We start from the raw sequence: 19,413 nt of genomic DNA, 5'->3' as shown, positions 1-19,413 counted from the left end.
TGCACTTACTATCGATGTATAGCTCACAAATACATATAATTATTTGTTCACTAAAATAAATTACTGTTGTGCATGGTGGCATACGCTTGTAATCCCAGCCCTCAGGAGGGCAGGACCGAGGGATCATGAATTTGAGTCCAGCTGAGGCTACATAGCAAGACTACGCTTCAAAACAAACAAAATTTAAAAAGTAATAAAAAGACCAATAAAATTTTTCACTATGCTCCACTATAATCATTTAACAGGAGCATCAAGCTAACAAGAACTTAAAAAAAAACAATCCCTTGAAGCCATCAACATCTGTTAATGCAACTTGAATGAGTCCAAGAGAAGAATTTATAAGCAGCAGAAAGAAAATCTTAGCAAGCAACTAGGCAGAAAGTTTGAGTGCCGCCATGTATTTGGCGAGGCAGTTTATTAAGGAGAAAGTTCTGTTAGGGAACGTCAGGCAGCATTCCTGCCTGGAGGACAGGCCTGCTGGAGAGACAGGGAGATTAGACGAGAGGGGCTTCAGAGGAAGCCTGGTCAGGGGGATAGGGAGGCTCCTGTTTCTGTCTGGTAGTCTGGACTTGAACAGAAGCCGTTTGGCAATGCCTTCAAGGCAGACAACTCCAATCAAGGGAGGCAAGAAGACCCTGTAGGCAGATGGGCGTGGCTTAATGAAGATGACCTAGAGGGAAGGACTAGCAGGGTTAGGGGTGAGCAGACGGTCTGTGCAATTAAGCTTCTTCCTGTGAGATGGTGCCATGCTTTGTTGCAATTGCTTTTTACACAGTCTCTTGGTGACCCAGCTGGCCTCGTGCCTCAACTTGGTGAACACTGAGGATTATATACAGGTCTGTGCACCATGCCATGCCTGGCTGAGACTCATGCTTTGTTGACTCAGGCTTTTCTGGAACCACGCTAGCCAGCTGTGCAAGGGTGAGAAGGGGTGACAGAAGGGAGACAAATTATATGGGTCACCTGGAGTGATCTGTGCAAGTGATGACAATGACTTGGATGATTCGGGAGCCGGAGGTGGTGAGGGGTGACTTGCTGAAGGAAGGAACTATGTATGAGATAAAGGAATTAGGATTACTTCAAGTGCTGGATTTGAGCAATGAAGGGAAGGTCTTCACTTTTGAGGTGGTGAAGGCTAGGCAGGAGCTCCTGGTGATGTAGTGATTGGGGGTGATTATTTGGTGATGCCTGTGAAGGTCTCCCCCAACACTGGACATGTGACTCATGCTTTTAATATCAGCTCCTGGGAGGCATAGGCAGTTAGAGAGTCTGAGCTTGAGGCAAGCCAGGTCTATATATAGCAAGTTTCAGGTCAGTCAGGGCTTCACAAAGGTTTTGTTTTGAGATAAGGTCTCATGTAGCCCAGGCTGGCCTTGATGTCCTACTTCTGCCTCTACGTCTCCAGGGCTGGATTACACATGTGCTGGCAGCCCAGCTGCTTATTAGAGCTCTAAGAGAAGATGCTGAAGTCAGGAAGCAGAGGCCGCTGGTGTTGATGAAGGAGATTCCTCAAGAGATGGGAAAACAGAGGTTGGGGAAATCATAAAATGATTTTCCCTTAACAAATGTTCAGGGTATTTCTGATTTTTTGTTTGTATATTTGTTTTGTTTTTTGAGACAGGGTTTCTCTGTGTAGTCCTGGAACTCACTCTGTAGATCAGGCTGACCTCACACTTAAGAGATCTGCCTGCCTCTGCCTCCCAAGTGCTGAGATTAAAGTTCTGCACCACCACTGCCTGGCTATTATTTTTGTTCTTATTACCTTTTATCAAGGATCTGTGAAGATGAAGGAAGCATGTGGCCACCTCAGGTTGTCAGAGGCAGCTGAAGCTGGATCTGTAAATGGGAGCCCAAAGGCCAGGAGCAACCAAATCCCCTTAAGCTTATTGCAGACCAGGGCACAGGGCCTCTTCTAGAGCTGGTGAGTCAGGAGCAAGAGCTGGAGATAAGGCCCTGAATTCTGGAGCTCTCCAGGAGATTGGTACACACACTGTGGCCTAGGTGAGTGTAATAAGAAGGTTAGCATTTCCAGATTTTAAATATTTTAAAAGGAGAAGACATTAATTATTGTTCTTTAAAAAGAGAAGTATCTTTATTGTTTGAAGCATAAAAAGAGTAAATAAAAGTTGGTATTACATTTCATGTTTTTGTAATTTTCTCAGTGGAGGTATAAAAATACACGGCCACTTAGTTCTGTGAGCTTGTGAAAATGTCTAGACGGCCACACTTAGAGGACAGAAAAGGCATTTACAGTATACAGTTTTATACAGCTCATAGGCATATAACTGAAGCTAGTGGGAGAAAAATGTCTGCATTCCCACTTCAGTTCTTCTTTTTCAGTACACAGATAGCACTTGTGCCTGCTACACAGACGTGTCTGGCCTTCATTCTTCATGCCCAAAACCAGCTGCCTTGAAATTGCCTCTTTTTTACTTTGATTTCCATTTTGTTCAAGATAAAAAAACATTCTTAACTTGTAACCAAGATCTTTAGAATGCCTAACTTGTTTTCATTTCAAATCACAATTCATCAAAATAAAATAGACAGTACAAATTATTTTCTAAATAAAAATGCACTTATTCAGCCACCAGCTTCACCCTAAGCAATGGCATATGTGATTCATGTATAGCTACATCTGCTTTTCATCATTTGGCTTTTGGCACACTGAAATCACACAAGCTGTACAAACTGTGAGCACACGTTTAGTATGACCCAGACCACTCAGGGCTCACCTGTAACAGAAGAGCTTTGCATGGTACCCATTACTACCAGACAAGGAAAAGCCCTGCTGTCAGTGAGCACTGTTGCTAATTGAGATAAGATTATTCTGGGAGAATTCTGAGGGACCATCTTTTCAAGGCATTAGAAAAGTGTAGTTCTTTTGTGGACCTGAAAGAAATATGAGCCAGCTCAATTACACTTTTTTTTACATTTCAGGTGCTATTTGAGAGCAGTGAATGATTTCACCTCCAGGGTGCTGTTCACCTAAGAAATACACTAACTACCTTCAGGAATTGCCTGAACATGGTCAATCTGAAATGATTTAACAATAAAGTCTAGAGATCTGCTTACTTTCCTGGTGGGCATTTGCATATTAAATAAAAACTGACATTTCAAATAATATGGGGTGGAAGGGAATGGGGTAATTTAAATGTTCATAACTTTCTTACTGCAATCATACCTAGAAGGAGCTTAAATTGATCCTTGACATTGATTTACGTGTTTAAGCCAGTCCTTAAAAATGACTTGACCCTTTCATTCTATGGCTCACCCTCTGAAGAAACACGGAAACTAGTATGGTGGGGGGTGTGGGATGCCTTGCCGCCTTCCCGAGTGAGAACATTTCTTCATTTATTGGCCTGTTGCTCACACACTTTCCTGGTCAACTTCTCTGCTGGATGACATTGTAAAGCTTTTGCTGATTTTCAAGGCAGTCTTTTAGCTTATCTTCTGTCAAAGTCAGGCGCTGCTCCAGAATTGAAACAGTCTGCGAGAAAAGGACGACAGTGTCAGTGCCCTGTAACCCGGGGATTAGTGTGGTGATGAGGACGTCGTCATAGGAGACCCTTTTTGGGACTTGGATATAAATCATCTGCCTCCACATTGACTAAAAAACTGGGCTCCCAGCTTAGTGTGCTGTTGAGCCCACCTGCAGAGCAAAGCATTGTCAACTAGTGAGGAAATTAAAAGAAAAAAACCTAACCCAACCCAAACAAAACAACTGATGCGTCTGAAGAGAAAGGGGTGTAAGACAGGCCTCTGGAGAATGTTCTTATATATGATCTTCCTGAACTCAGGGTCAGGGATGAGGTCATCCACAGTTTTCTAAGAAGAAGCTACACATTCCTGGCCCAGGCACTACTGACATGTCACCACTGGCCATTTTGTCACAGTCTGTCTTGTAGTGACAGATGGCAGGGAGATCACTACAGAAAACAGCAAGACTGCTACTGGCAGTTCGGTGGGAGGACTGAAGGGTCGAGAATGTCTAAGCTAAGCTGCTGCTGGCCACAAGGACTCGCATATACGGAGATGTTAAATTTGGGAAAAATATCATTGTGATATTGTCCAGTCTTTTATAGCCTTTCTTTAAATGAAACAAAACTAAAGCCAATCCCCTTTTAAATTATAAACTAAACTATGGACTAGGAAGCCACATAAAACTCAAGTGCTTACTACGTTGCCCTAAGAGGCCAGCTGTCACTGTAGCCATGACCTAGAACTCTCCAAGCGGCTTTCAGTTTCTATCCCTTACTCTTCCATCCTGGGCTTTATTTACGCCAACCCTTAAATCACTTTCTTACATTTCCTTATGCTTTTAATTCTCAAATGTTCCCACCTTTCCCTTCCTTTTCTTGACAGTCAACCATCAGCAGGCTCAGGGCATTTGTTGGTGACATTTATAATGATCTGTACTGCAGCGACTATCCAATTAGCATAAAGCTCACTCTACTAGTCTCCTCTGTTGGTCCGGGGAAGGCTGCAGGGTCCTAAGCCAGAGCCACTGCACATCTATTTCCTCATGAGCAGGCACAGTGGCAGTGCCAGGTGTCTCTCCCTTCAGAAATGTTCAGTGACTAGTCAATGAGGGAATGGAAATGATAATTTGTCACTAAAATTCATTTCTTAATTGGCACACTTTCTCACGATTTATTTATTTATTTATCTATCTATCTATCTATCTATCTATCTATCTATCTATTTTTCTATTTATTTATTTATTATTTATACAGTATTCTGCCTGCATGTGTGCCTGTAGGCCAGAAGAGGGTACCAGAACTCATTATAGATCTCATTTGAGCCACCACGTGGTTGCTGGGAATTGAACTCAGGACCTTTGGAAAAACCTCTTAACCTCTGCACTATCACTCTAGCTCCCGTAATTGATATACTTTACAAATAAAAGGGGTTTTTGTTTGTTTTGTTTGTTTGTTTTTTGGTATTTTTGTTTTTCAAAACAGGGTTTCTCTTTGTAGCCTTGTCCTGGAACTCAATCTGTAGACCAGGCTGGCCTCGAACTCACAGAGATCAGCTTGTCTCTTCCTCTCCCCAACACCCGCACCTGAGTCCTAGGATTAAAGGTGTGCACCAACACTGCATAGATAAGAGTTCTTAAAAGAGGGAGGGAAGAAGAGAGGAGAGGAGAGGTGGGTGGGAGGGAGGGAGGGAAGGAGGGAGAGAGAGAGAGAGCAAGTGAGAGAGGAGGGTGCATTCTCTTATTGACTTGGTTACTCAGTAGTAGAGTTGATACAGGGAAGGCAAACAAGGTAAATGTCAAGACAAAGAGTGACTGTCCTTCCTTCTCAGAAGGTCATAGTCCTCATTTAAGAGCTTTTGCTTTCAGGTTCCATACAACAGTTCATCATTACATAAAGATAGTTGTGATACTAATAATATTTTCTTAAATGTCTATTATGTACCAAGTAACCTGCCAGATACTACATATACACCTGTATTATGATAGTTATGCATGCTAAAGTTGTTGGTGTGTACATTATCACTATCTTTAATGCTAATTCCTTTGTCTGCCACTGACAGTCAACTTGATCTTGCTTCTCCCCTGTCTCTCTGTAGTAGTTATAAACCCTGCAGCTTGACGATGGCTTCGGACAGGTTTGATTTGTGTGCGACTAGCTCATACTCCCTGTTCGTCATCTGCAGGCATGCTCCATTTTGCCTTCACCTCTTTAATATATAAAAGGAAATGAGCCCTGTAGAGTTAACAATAGCACAACCATAGGGGAACGTAATGAGACATGAAGTGATCCATTAATTGTGAGCCAGGAAAAGAGGAGAAAGGAGCCACAGAGGTGAGGGACAGGGAGGGAAGAGATTCATTTGGAGAGTCCTCAGGAAGATCTGACCGACAGGCCACAGGGAAGAAAGTCCTGTTAACTAAAACTGAATCTGGCATCTGAAAGGTCAGTAGTTTTTAAAGGGAAAGAAATGTCTGGTAAACACAGGGAGGTCCCCATTAGCACACAATTTCTTTTCTCTTTTTCTTTTTTAATTTAAATTTATTTTTAAGAATTTATTCACTTTACATCCCCATTGTAGCCCCCTCCCTCCATTTCTCTCCCCCCCTCGTCTCCTCCCCTAGACCTCAGAAAGGGTGAACCTTCCTCCCCTACCATCTGACCCCTGCCTATCAAGTCTCATTAGGACTGCTTGCATCCTCTTCTTCTGTGGCCTAGCAATGCCCCCTTCCCACCCTTCAACCAGGGGGAAGTAATTAAAGCGTAGGCAACAGAGACAGTCCCTGCTCCCCTTATTAGGGAACCCCACAGACACTGAGCTGCCTATTGGCTACATCTGAGTAGGGGTCTGGGTCCTCTTCACACATGGTCTTTGGTTGGTAGCATACAAATTCAAAGTGAAAATGTGCAAGTTTAATATGATTTTTAGTAAACAAATATGACTCCGAAGTCTCACACAGTTCTTTCTCACTGTTATGTCAAAACTCAAAACCACAGACATGCTGCTTAACTTCAAGGGCCCTGAGATGGTCTGTGCAGGAAAAATAAGTACCTAATTACTAGTTCTAAACACTGGTGACAGAGTAGAAGAAATAAGTCTTTTCGTGCCTGATAGTTTACCCGACAAGGGAAATGGACCCCGTGGCACTGCACAGTTTCTAGTAGCCCTATGATACATGCATAGCCAGTGCTAAGAACTGAGGTGATTTCTGTGCAGGAGCTATATGAGACTGAAATAGTCACTCTGGGCAAGACACTGTCCTTGCTCTATCTCATACGATACTCATGGTGATGTGGAGGGACGCTGACCAGCACTGTACACAGCAAAGAGGACAGCAAAGGACACAATCAGTAGAGCAGGCTGAGAAGCTATGGCTGTTTCCATCTCAACACAAGACTTCCATATATTAGGTCTACACCTCTGAAGAGCTAGAAGAATTTTAGTATAGTATTTAAGATCAGTTATACTTCTGCTGTGGTAAAACAGCCTCAAGAGACTGGCTAAGATTTTAAAATAGGAAGACAAGTCATCTCCCCAGGAAGAAACTGTGGAGAGAAACATTACATACTGGACAGGCAGAGAATTTTCAGTGAAAACTATAATCTTTGGTAAAATTTTGTACTACAAAAGAGTTTTTATGTACAATAAATTCTTCTTATGTTATTAAATATTTCTTTTTTCTACATTTTTTTTAAAGATTTGTTTATTACATGTACAGTGTTTTGCCTACACATACACCTGCACACCAGAAGAGGGCGCCAGGTCTCAGTATAGATAGTTGTGAGCCACCATGTGGGTGCTGGGAATTGAACTCAGGACCTCTGGAAGAGCAGCTGGTGCTCTTAACCTCTAAGCCATGTCTCCAGCCCCCTAAATATTTCCTTATAAGTGACCTAACATAGTATATTTATATTACATCACAAATTTGAAGGATAAAACATTACTGCTTAGGACCAAATGTCATTTATAGCATTGAGTACCTCTGCTGTTTGCACAGATGACACAGAATGCCAAGAGAACAGAGTGCTTGTGTACATATGAACACACAGACACACACACATACACACACACACACACACACACACACAAACACACGAGAGAGAAAGAGAGAGAGAGCACTTCTGAGATACTCAACAAATTTGTTCAGAATAGCTTAGCCGTGAGAATCTTGCTAATGACTATTTGAATTTGCCTTGCCAATAAAAATCCCCCCTGCTCCATTAGTTTCACATCCTGCTGCACCCAGGACTGCTCTATCTCTCTTAGCCCTGAGGCAGAAGTTCCGCCCACCTGTGTTAAAACATTGAGCTGTTCCATAATATGCTCCAGAGCATCAGTCACGGCAAGAGGTACGCTTCTCTGGCTTTCAGAGGGCGGGTCACTTAAGTCTTCCACTTTCTTTTTCACGGTTGAGGATGAACATTCTGGCAATAAGGAAGGGTTCAGGAAATACGAACAGATGTCTTCACCCTTGTCTGGCACAACTTGATGGGAGGAATCTGTTGTCTTTAATGTCATGGAAAAGATAGGAACAGAGTTTCAAAACTCAAATATATATATGTACACACGCATGCATGCATAAATATACATCTAATAGTTCCAGATTTAACTGAATCATTTATCTTCTTTATATGACAAAATACATAAATTACAATAAAGAAACAAGGCTAACAGTAAGTAAAGAAAATTTACAAAGGTTCATCATTTTCTGCGAAATACTTCCTAAATGTCTGTCTGATCAAAAGTGCTAACATTTAAGAAGATTGCTAAACAGAGTTTATTTTTCAATTTAAAATAAATATCTACATCCATTAAGATGACTATTAGTCCCCCCAAAAAGAACACGTGCTGGAGAAGATGCAGAAAGTTTAAATTATCATGATTTGCTGGTTAAAGTGTGAAATGCTGAAGCCCTTATGAGAAGAGTTTGTGGATTCCTCAAAAACTTAATCACAGAATTACCATAGAATCTAGCAATCCCACCCCGAAGTACATATCCAAAGGAACTGAGATCAGATGCAGAAGCATACAGAACACCAATATCCCCTGCAGCTTCTCACAGTGACTTAAAAAGAAACAATAACCATCAGCAGGTAAGTGTGCAAACAAAATGTACCTTAAACCTATAATGAAATTTCATTACAAAATGAAATTCTGACACCATAATGTGAAAAACCTTGAAAATATTATGTTAAATGAAGTAATTAGATATGTAACAATTCTGCTTACACGGAGTATTTCAAATAGGTAGATTAAGGGATAAAGGGGGGCTACCCATGTCTAGGAGGAAGTGTAATGAAAATTTATTGCTTAAAGGGTGAGAGAGTCCACTGATAGGAGAATAAGGGAGGATGGGTGGGAGTAGGAGGAGATGAGGGAGGGGGCTTATAGATGGGATACAAAGTGAATAAATTGAAACAAACAAACAAACAAACAAATAATTTAAGAGTTTCTCTTCGGAATGCTAAAAACCTGTAGAAATAAACAGTGGCTACAGAATATTGTGAATTGTGTGAATAAATCTCCTGCTAGTAAATTGTATACTTAAAAGTGATTTAAAAAAGGTAACTTCTTTTTTTTTTCAGGAGATTATGCATATTTTAATTTTTTTATATTAATTGCAGTTTATTCGCTTTGTATCCCAGCTGTAGCCCCCTTCCTCATTCCCTCCCAATCCCACCCTCTGTTCCTCATCTCCTCCCATGTCCCTCTCCAAGTCCACTGTCTATCTGACCCTAGCTTATTAGGTCTCATCAGGACTGGGTGCATTGTCTTCCTCTATGACCTAGTAAGGCTGCTCCCCCATCAGGGAGAGGTGATCGAAGAGCCAGCCACTGAGTTCATGTCAGAGACAGTCCCTGTTCCCCTTACCAGGGAAACCCACTTGGATGAATGATATTGAGCTGCCATGGACTACATCTGTGCAGTGTTCTAGGTTATCTCTATGCATTATCCTTGGTTAGAGTATCAGTCTCAAAAAAGACCCCTGAGCCCAGATTTCTTCGTTCTGTTGCTCTCCTTGTGGAGATCCTGTTCCCTCTAGGTCTTCCTAGCTCCCCTTCTTTCATTGTGCCCAAAGTTTGGCTATGATACCAAACTTAGCATCTGCTTTGATACCCTGCTGGGTGGTGTCTTTCAGAGGCCCAAAAGGTAACTTCTTTATTACATGTTTTATAATAAAAATTCTCCAATTAAGTAAGAGCAAACCACTAGCATATAAACTTGAGAAAATAATTCCATTTACAATAGCATCAAAATTTAAAATATTTAGGAATAAATTTAACAAAGTAAGCATCAGACTTGTACACTAGGAACTATAAGTCACCACTAAATATAATTAAAACTTCAACCAAATGGAAGGCACCTTATATCCTATGCTCACTGATCAGAAAATCAACACTGTTAAGATGGTATCACTTTCTAGGTGCTGTAGCAAATGCCTGTAATTTCAGCACTTGGAAGGCTGAGGCTGGAGGATCATGAGTTCCATGACAGCCTGGACTATCTATATATTGAGACTCTGTAGTAAAAAGATGGCAGTACCCCCAACACTGATGAATGTACTCAGAGCAGTCCTTATCAAACTTCCAGCTGTTGCCTTTTACAGCAAGTTTAAGGTGACCTTAAAATTCACACAGTACAAGGAACCCAGATAGGTAAAATAACACGAGAAAAAACATACATAGAAAAAAAATAAACAAAACAGACAACATACTCCATACTGCAAAACTTACCAGCAACTTACAGTAACCAACAAATATGGAACTGAGGATGTAGCCCAGTGCTAAGGCCTAGCATGTGACTGTCCTCCATGTATTTGATCCCCTCCACCTTCATTAGGCTTATAGAAGATCAACACAACAGATTTGGCAGGTCAGAAAGAAACCCATATATGAACACATAGGCAACTGATTTCAGACGAGACTGTCAAGAAAATTTAGTTTGGAAAACATAGTATTTCTAACAAAAGATGCAGGGGAAACTAGATACACTTAAAATAATAAATTTGTGCTTTATACACTAATATATAATATGTTGGATATGAATTCAACCAAGATCAGAATTAAAGAGAAGAGCTAAGACTATAAAACTTTTAGAAGGAAACAGGATTAAGATTTCCTGACCTGGACCTGGGACCGTCTAACCTGTGGATGCTACAACATGACAAGTGTATTTGGCAACATTCATAGCTATCCTGGAATGCATGTGGGCCTAGGTGAGGTATTCCCAAACTAAACAAAATTTCCTTATATACAACACCAAAAGCAAGATGACAAAGTAGCAAATAAATTGTACTTTATCATTTGTATTAAAAAGATACCATCAAGATAGTAAAAACAAATGGAAGAAAATACCTTTGAATCAAATACTTGATAAGAGACTTGTACAAATACACAAAGACTTGAAATTCAAGGATGAAAGATACATAACCTAAGGTTTGAACAGACATTTATTTCACAAATAGCCAGTAAGCTCACAAGCAAATGTTGAACATCATCAGCAATAGCAAATCAAAAGGACATTTACTTCACATGTACTAAGAGGGCTGAAAGAAACAACACTTGATAACAAATGTAGTGGGGATGCAGAGAACCTGGAACCACAGACACTGCTGGTGGGGCTGTGAAATGAAGGGCAACGTTACATTGACACACAGAATTACCACATGACTGAGCAATCCCACTCTTAGATAGAAACCCAAGAGGGCAAAAACCTATCCAAACAAGCTTGTGTGAAAATGTTCATGGCATCCTTCGCCATAATGTCCAAGACGCTAGGAACAATCCACATGTCCAATGCTATGACAATGAAGAAACAAAATATAGCATATTTCCATTACAATTATTTGCTCATCAAAATGGGTTGCTGACTAATTCCATAACTCAGTTGAACTTCCTAAGCACTAAGCTACATTTAAGAAGCTAGACATTAAAGGCTTCAATCAAAATGGAAAAATACGATAAAATACTAAAATCAGTAGTTGCCAGGGGCTACTGCAAAGGAGAATAAGGAGACATTGTTAATGCCCATGGGGGTGATGAAATGTTTTAAAAGTCTCTCAGGAATGACAGAATAGTCTAAAATTTGTCACAGGAGGGGCTCAAGAGATCGCTCAGCTGTTAAGAGGGCTGCTGCTCGAAGACTCAGAGCTCATTTCTAGCATTCACATGTTAGCTCACAACCTTCTGAAACTCCTGTCCAGGGGACCCAGTGCACATGCTTACAAAATGCCCATATATATAAAAATAAAGGATTTTGGGCTGGAGAGATGGCTCAGAGGTTAAGAGCACTGGCTGTTCTTCCAAAGATCCTGAGTTCAATTCCCAGCAACCACACGGTAGCTCTAACCATCTATAGTGAGATCTGGTACCCTCTTCTGTCCTGCTGGCTCACATGCAGGCAGAATACTGTACAAATAATAAATGAATCTTAAAAAAATAAATAAGAAAATAATTAAAAATTTGTCATAACTTTGTGAATTTATTAAATACTAGTAAAGTGCACATGTAAAAAGTCAATCTTATAGTATACAAATTTCCTCATTAAAGTTATTATAAAAATAAAACCCAAATAGAACATAGGCCTCCGATGTTTTTTGTTGTTTTCCAGTCTTAGGTTGCTGATTACTGCTGGAGGTCTTGGCAGAGGTTTGTTTCCAGGTGTTTCTACTGACCGAATGACATGTGCAACTCGCCGTAAGCTTTCTATACAGTCACTGACGCCATCCTCTCAGTGATCGTACAGGAAGACTCCGCTGGTTTCCTCTCGTGTCCCAGCAAGGCTGAGTCGCTTTTGACCTCCAAAGTATACTCTTGGCTTTCAAGCAAGGAAATAGACACTGAGCAGAAAACAGCCTGTCCAGGGATACACGTGATGCGTGTAAGAAAGACTCACTCTTCAGCCTAAAAGCTGCTGACACCCTCCACAGGCAAAACTGTGGGACAAGGCCACTGCTTTTCCATGATACTCTCTATCATAGTTTAGAAGTGAAACTTTCAAATTTCTCTCATATAAAGATGCAACAATTCACCATTTGTCAAAACCAATGAAAACAAACTGAAAATCCACTATTATTATCAGCTAGGGTGAGGTCAAGGGCCTTGTGTACACCAACCAAGCTTCGCCCTCAGCTCCGGGTCACTACTCTTACTTTAAAAAACAAAACAAAAGAAAAAAAGGGGTCATAACACATTTTGAAATGTTTACACAGTCACAAATAATCATGACAATAACAAGTTTAGCCTTTCATGGAAAAAGGTTCAACTTAGGGTTCAATCAATGAACTTGGGCTAAACCATCACACCGGTAAGAGGAAAAGAGGGGTAAAAGACTTAGAATCATAGGGAGTCAAAGCAAGAAAGGAACTTCAAGAGAGTCTTAATAGCAGCTTTCTTGTTCGGGGACAAAAACCAAACAGATTACCAGGACAGAACTTATGGGCATTATAGGAAAAGAAAGCATGCAGGCAAAAAGGAAAAACAACCGATCCCTACCCCAAACATCAGGCAGCTGATGTCTATCTTTCTGTCAGAGGGACCAGAACCTACATATGGGCTGATTTGTCTCTCACAACCAATCCTACCTTTGCTTTCTGTCTGTAGAGAAGAAAAATGAGAAGTGCACTTTAGAAGATTACCCATGTTTAAGATTCTGTGCTGGCAAACTTACCGAATGAGTCTACAGCACCACCTTTTCTCAAGCGTTGGTACGAATGTTTGGAGTGAATGCTTACAGGGCTCTGCATCGCACCAAGCTCCTGCCACTGACAAACATGCACATGATATGATGCTTGCTCTCAAGGATTCTCTGTTGTGCTGGGAAAACTACAGACATGGCTGGTACTAAGTCAGCAGAAAACACTGGAGACAGAGGACTCTAGAACTAAACAAAATAAACGAACAACCCAGCTGTGGTTGGGTTTAAAAAGGAAGATGTTATACTGCATCCCTTGTACTGCTGTCACTCGAACAGCAGGTAAAAGTGATGCATGCCTTGATTCTGCAAACAAGATCCTCCTGTGGCAGGCATCATCAGTGCTACAGCGAGGAGCAGGTCATACATGGTACTTGCTTGGTGATGTCTACAGTTCTCCTGGAAACTACTTTACCTATGAGGAACATAAGGGCAATTTCCATCTAACTTCTCCTTTGCTGTCAAACAATAAATCTACCACTGCTGTCAAAAACAACTGGAAAACAATGCATCCCAGACAAGGCCCAGAATGAACTGGAGTAGCTTGAAAGATCCTTTTCTGTGGGTTAAAAGGTCTCATTTTTTCACTTAACAAAAAAATACAGTAAAAGAACAAAGCTGCTTGACGTTAACAACACTGAAAGTCATGTTCTACAAACAAGTGATCCAGCCAATTCTTTAACATGTCATGTTAATTTTTATGTACAGGGAATTATCATTTACATAATTTAAAAATATGTTTAATTTTTAAATATTTTATTTATGTGAATGTGTGTTTGGGTGTGTGGATTTATGTGTGCATGTATGAAGAAATCTACAGAAGCCAGAAGAAGACTTCAGATCTCTCAGAACTGGAATTACAGATGTTTATGAATTTGGCTCCTCTGCATGGTCAGTAAGCATTCCGAACTGTTGAGCCATCTCTCCAGCCCCAAAGTATATTTTAATTTTAGTTAGCCTGAAGTTGGCATCAGGAATGCTATCACTTTTTACCTTACACATTAGGTGGGAACTCCCAGAGTTTGCTGGAACGGCAATTCTGCCTGTCCAGCTTGTTCAGGGATCATCTGTCTCTGTGTTCCAAGTACTGGAGAATTATATAGATGGGCTCTTACACCCACCTGATACTTATGTGGGTTCTGGGGGATCCAACCTCTGGTCTTCATGTTCACACAGCAAGCGCTTTAACCCTGAAGTCATGTCCCCTTCCTTGATGGGAACTATTAAGCAGGAGGAAAGAAAGCACAGGAATCACAGGCTGCTAAGAGTATACAGATTAAATAGGCAAGCAGTAGCAGACCTTCCCTGGGGCTTTGAAGAAGTAACTGTTAAGTGAGACCAGCCAACCAGTTATCTAGTCAAACAAATTTAGACACTTATGTGTTGGAAGGGTAGTTGACAGTAAACCCAACTGGAGTTTCTGTACACACAAAAGAGGGACAAAGGGTAAAAAGCATGGAGGCAAAGGAACCAAGGAATCTAAGCTGCTCAAAGACAGAGACAGACATAGGGAACCAGCAATGAAAAAAGGCAGGAAGCATGGGACTAGAGTCTCTTCCGGGGTTTATGAATCATCAAATGGGAGGAACGGAAATTGTGGCCAGAAAGGGAGGCACTATGCAGTTTACCAACAGCACAAAGGGTTTGGCCTGTCACTGAGTTCCTCTGAAAATCCTGACAAAGGCAGGATGACTATCCTTCAAAGGTGAATAAGAATTGCTCTATATTTGCGTTTGTTTTTTTTTTTTTTTCCTAAGAACAAAGCCATGTTGACAGGAGTGAATGGCAAACAAGAAAAAAAGCAAAAGCCTCCTCCCCTGATGAATCTGTCACAGGTCTACCACAAGAATTCACACTCAATTTCTAAAATTCTTAGAACTCTCGACTGTTCACTTTGAATGAAAAACCACGTGATTTGCATGCTTTATATCTATATCGTGTACTATATAATCTTGTAAAAACTATGCAGTTATCAAGTCTGATCGACTTCAATACATTTCTAGGATAAAAATTAGAATGTTATGTGTTTAGTTTTTTTTTTTTTTTAAGATTTATTTATTATTTATACAACATTCTGCCTGCTCACCAGATCTTACTATAGGTGGTTATGAGCCACCATGTGGTTGCTGGGAACTGAACTCAGGACCCTTGAAAGAACAGCACGTGTTCTTAACCTCTGAGCCAGCTCTCCAGCCCTGTTACATGGGTTTTTTTCCTCTCCAAAAGAATAAGTTTACTAGGTTCAGAAAGTATTTCTTTTTCTTTCCTCTCTTCCTCCCTTGATCCCTCCTGCCACCCAAGCCCTCTCTGTCTTTAGAGTTTGTGTAGCCCTTGTAGACCTGGAAATAGCTCTGTGGACCAGGCTGGCCTTGAACTCAGAGATCTGCTGGCCTCAATCTCCAGAGTGCTGGAATTAAAGGCATGCATGACCATGCTCTGCCTCCCCTTCCCCTCAAGTAAATAAATCATCTAATGAAAAGCCAAATCAACCATACCAAAGTATGATGATTAAGTCTGAATGTTGACTTCATCAGGTCTGGCATCACCTGGAGATGGGCTCTGGGCAATACTGTGAAGGATTTGCTACATGAGGTTAGCTGAGGTGAGAAAAACCTCACCACTGTGGGGGCAGCATTTGATGGCTGGAGTCCCAGATGGAATGAAAAAGGAGTAAGTGAGCTGACCGTAAGTACTCAAGTGTTTCCTACTTTAGTGCTCTACCTCCTGAATCAATACTGAACTGGACGGGCTACAAGATGTATGGTTTCTCAATATCCTACACAATGTAAGCGGGCCTCTCACACTCCTTCCATCACGACTGCCTTATCATGATAGACTGTATTCTCAAACTTAAAGCCAAAATAAACTTTTTCCCTAAGCTGCTTTGTCAGGTATTTTGTTGCAAGAACAAAACAAGTTAAAATTTAAGAAAATATCCCAACAAAACCAACCAACCAACCCAACCTACCAACAAAACCAATCAATCAACCAAACAACCAACCAACAAAAGCAACCCAATCCAACCCAACCCAATACACAAAAGCAGAAAAACACAGAAACTTTGGGCATAAAGTTTTATAGAGGTCTGTAAAACATATCTTCTATGTTGTCTACTGGGATATCTAAATGATTTTGTTCCCTTGAAAATAACAGCTGAGGACACAAATCCAGCATTACCATTGCTTTTAATTGTTATTTTTGTTTCTATAGAAACTGATCTGTTTTGAAGGCATGAATGGGTGGAATACTAGGACAAATGAGATTTACATAAAAATGTCTTTGTACTTTCACGTATCACTATATGATTAAGAAAACACAGATTCTACTACCAGTTCCTCACTGGACAATCCTAATGCCCCATCTGATCTGGAAAGCTGTGCTATAGTAGACATATCTTAGTTAATAGTTAATGACTTAAGCACTGACTACAACCATCTGTGGACTGGGAAAGAGGCAGCGAGTGAAATGGAATCAGTGCTCTCTCTTCTGAACTGACACTGAATTCAAAGGGCTGCAGATGTATTTTTTCTCAACATTTTGTGCAAATACGGCACCAAGAAAGCTTCCTGCCAATTCAGGGAAAACAGATGACCATTACTTTTTGTACATCCTATTGTTAAACTTCAAAGGGTATCCAGAGTAAGAAAGCCATACTTAATCTCCCCTTTACATGGAATTTCACAATATGTCAATGCATAGGGCAAAAATCTATAGTTATCTTTAACTGTTTTTAAAAGCTAATATATATATGCACAGTCGTGGGGTGCTTGCTTAGAACTACTAAAGCTCTACATTTGGTCCCTACCACTGCAAGAAATCAGATAAAAAAAGGGGTGTTTGCTGTTCTTCCAGAAGGTTAGGTCCCATCACTTACATCAAGGTCAAAACCACCTGTAACCACACCTCCAGTAGATTTTATGCTCTCTTCTGTCTTTTGCTAGCACATGTGCACACATATACATAATTAAATATATATATTTAAGATGATGTATTTTTACAGATATTTTACATTCAAGTAGTTATATGCTAGAAAGAATGGTAGCAGTGGGGCAGGGATGGGATGGGGGTGTGGTGGGGGTTGGAAAGCTACAGCTGATTTAGTTTCATCCTATCACACCTCAGAGAACCAATCTGTTCTTCTTTGAGAATTCATGCAAATAGCAATCAAGCAAAATTAATTCAAGAGATTGAGATGGAGAGTGTCCCCATTATAGCACCCACATGCCCAAAGGCAACACAGATCCTTGCTGCTTTCTAGCAGGTAACAGTTGATTTCTTTTTCAAGTTCCAATTATGCTTTTAAAAACCCAATGACATCGGGCATGGTGATGCACACCTGTAATCTCAGTACTTGGGAAGCAGAGGCAGAAGGATCTCTGTGAGTTTGAGGCCAGCCTGTTCTCCAAAGGTGTCCAGGACAACCAACCAGGGCCATACAGAGAAACCGTATCTAGAAAAACAACAACAAAACAAACCCAAACAAACAAACAAACAAACAACAGCCCAGTGAAAATCATATGGAATAACAAAGTACCACTCTCCCCTAGTACAGCAAACGATGTGCACCTTTCTATGCTCTTTCCCCCTTACATTACTACATCATCCTGTGGATCATTCTAACTCAGTCCCTTTGCTTTTGTCAGCATGAAGACATCCCTATTAGAACTTCACATGGTCTCCTGTGATGCAGGGATTTCTATTAGTTTCGGTGCTTTCTTTTAGTTACCATTGTTGACTGTCCACAGCAATGAACACAATCTGTCCCCGCCTGTCTTAGTTACTTTTTTATCGCTGTGACAAAATGACCAAGGCACCTTACAGAAGCAAGGGTTTTCATCACCCTCACAGAGGAAACCTAACAGCAGGCAGCCAGGCAGGCATGGTGTTGGAGTAGCAGCTGAGAGCTTACATCTCCATCCACAAATGGGATCCACAAGCAGAGACGGGGCACACACTGGGAATGGGGCGAATCTTTTGAAATCTCAAAGCCTGCCCCCACTGACACACCTCCTCCAACAAAGGCACAGCTCCTGATTCTTCCCAAACAGTTCTACCAACTGGGGACCAAGTTTTCAAACATATGAGCCTACGGGGAAATATTCTCATCCCTACCTATCTGCCAACAGTATGGGGACAGCCAATTGGAGGGCTCTCCCCAGAGTAGACCATTTCTTTAGTTACCTGTAATTCTTTGTCTAGCGTTGACGTCCTGTGAGATTTCCCCTTCCATGTTAACATGTCTACTGGTGTCATTCTCGTGTAGGTCATGTTTAGGCAGTCATGTTGGTGAGACTTTATGAGTGTAGCTTCTCTCATGTTTTTTAGAAGGGGAAATCTCACAGCCAATTTCCTGTTCCTTTGGCTCTTATGGTTTTTCTGCAACTTCTTCTGCTATGATCCCTAGCCTTAAGGCAGAAGCTATGCTGAAGTGTCAGAACTTGGCATCACATGATGGGCCACTCATTCTCTGTATTGTGATCAGTTATAGTTTTCTATAAGGGTCTCAGGCTGTTGCAGTTCATGCTGAGGGGCTTTGCCAAGTCTTCAATTGCTCGATTTCTATTTTTCCCAATGCAGGTTGAAGAGCTGTCTATAGTCTGGGCACTGGTCTTCTGTTCTTCATATGTATGGGGCACTTCCTACTCTGGTTGTTTTCACTTTGATTTTATGAGTGTTTATTTTTGGGGGAAATGTGTGTTTTTGTTTGTTTGTTTGTTTGTTGAGTTAATTTTTTTCCTGCGGAACACACTTGCCTCAAGCTCATGATCCTCCTACTTGGGCCTGTGTATGATCCTAGGCACAAGCATCATGCCTGGGGCCAAGTTTCTGATTTTAATGTGACCCAATTCATTGAATGCTTCTATTATTATTTGTCTATTTATATTTTTCTTTTAAAGAAACCCTTGCTACCCAGAATGTATAAACATTTTTTAGAGCTTTTACATCAGTATTGCTTTTCATATTAAAGTCTTTAACCTCTCTACTGTTGGTATTGTTTGTGGTTAAAAGCCAGGACATATCTTTATCTTTACAATGACATTCATTCATTCATTCATTCATTCATTTTATTAATGAGTGCTCTATTTCACTATTTCATGTATGCTTGCATGCCAGAAGAGAGCATCAGATTCCATAGATGGTTGTGAGCCACCATGTGGTTGCTGGGAATTGAATGAGGACCTCTGGGAGAGCAGAGTGCTCTTAACTTCTCAGCCATCTCTACAGCCCTATTTTTACTTTTCA

General features: G+C 40.9%; 1 protein-coding gene across 5 annotated transcripts in view; it reads right to left on the bottom strand.

The window, feature by feature from the left end:
• Positions 1-2,064: 2,064 nt before the first annotated feature.
• Positions 2,065-19,413, bottom strand: part of Poc1b (POC1 centriolar protein B) — a 135,404-nt gene continuing 118,055 nt past the window's right edge. For all 5 annotated transcript variants that reach the window (XM_060377958.1, XM_060377959.1, XM_021643205.2 and 2 more), the window contains 2 exons: positions 7,768-7,983; positions 2,065-3,487 (listed from right to left, as the gene is read on the bottom strand). In XM_060377958.1, the coding sequence (XP_060233941.1) occupies positions 3,383-3,487; positions 7,768-7,983 (321 nt within the window). In that variant the 3' untranslated portion in view covers positions 2,065-3,382. The remainder of the gene's footprint in view (positions 3,488-7,767; positions 7,984-19,413) is intronic.

This window comes from Meriones unguiculatus, chromosome 2 (genome assembly GCF_030254825.1).
Source record: "Meriones unguiculatus strain TT.TT164.6M chromosome 2, Bangor_MerUng_6.1, whole genome shotgun sequence".
Taxonomy (NCBI): Eukaryota; Metazoa; Chordata; class Mammalia; order Rodentia; family Muridae; genus Meriones; species Meriones unguiculatus.
Note: the sequence above shows the minus strand (reverse complement) of the source record. Positions and strands in the feature narration are given on the sequence as shown.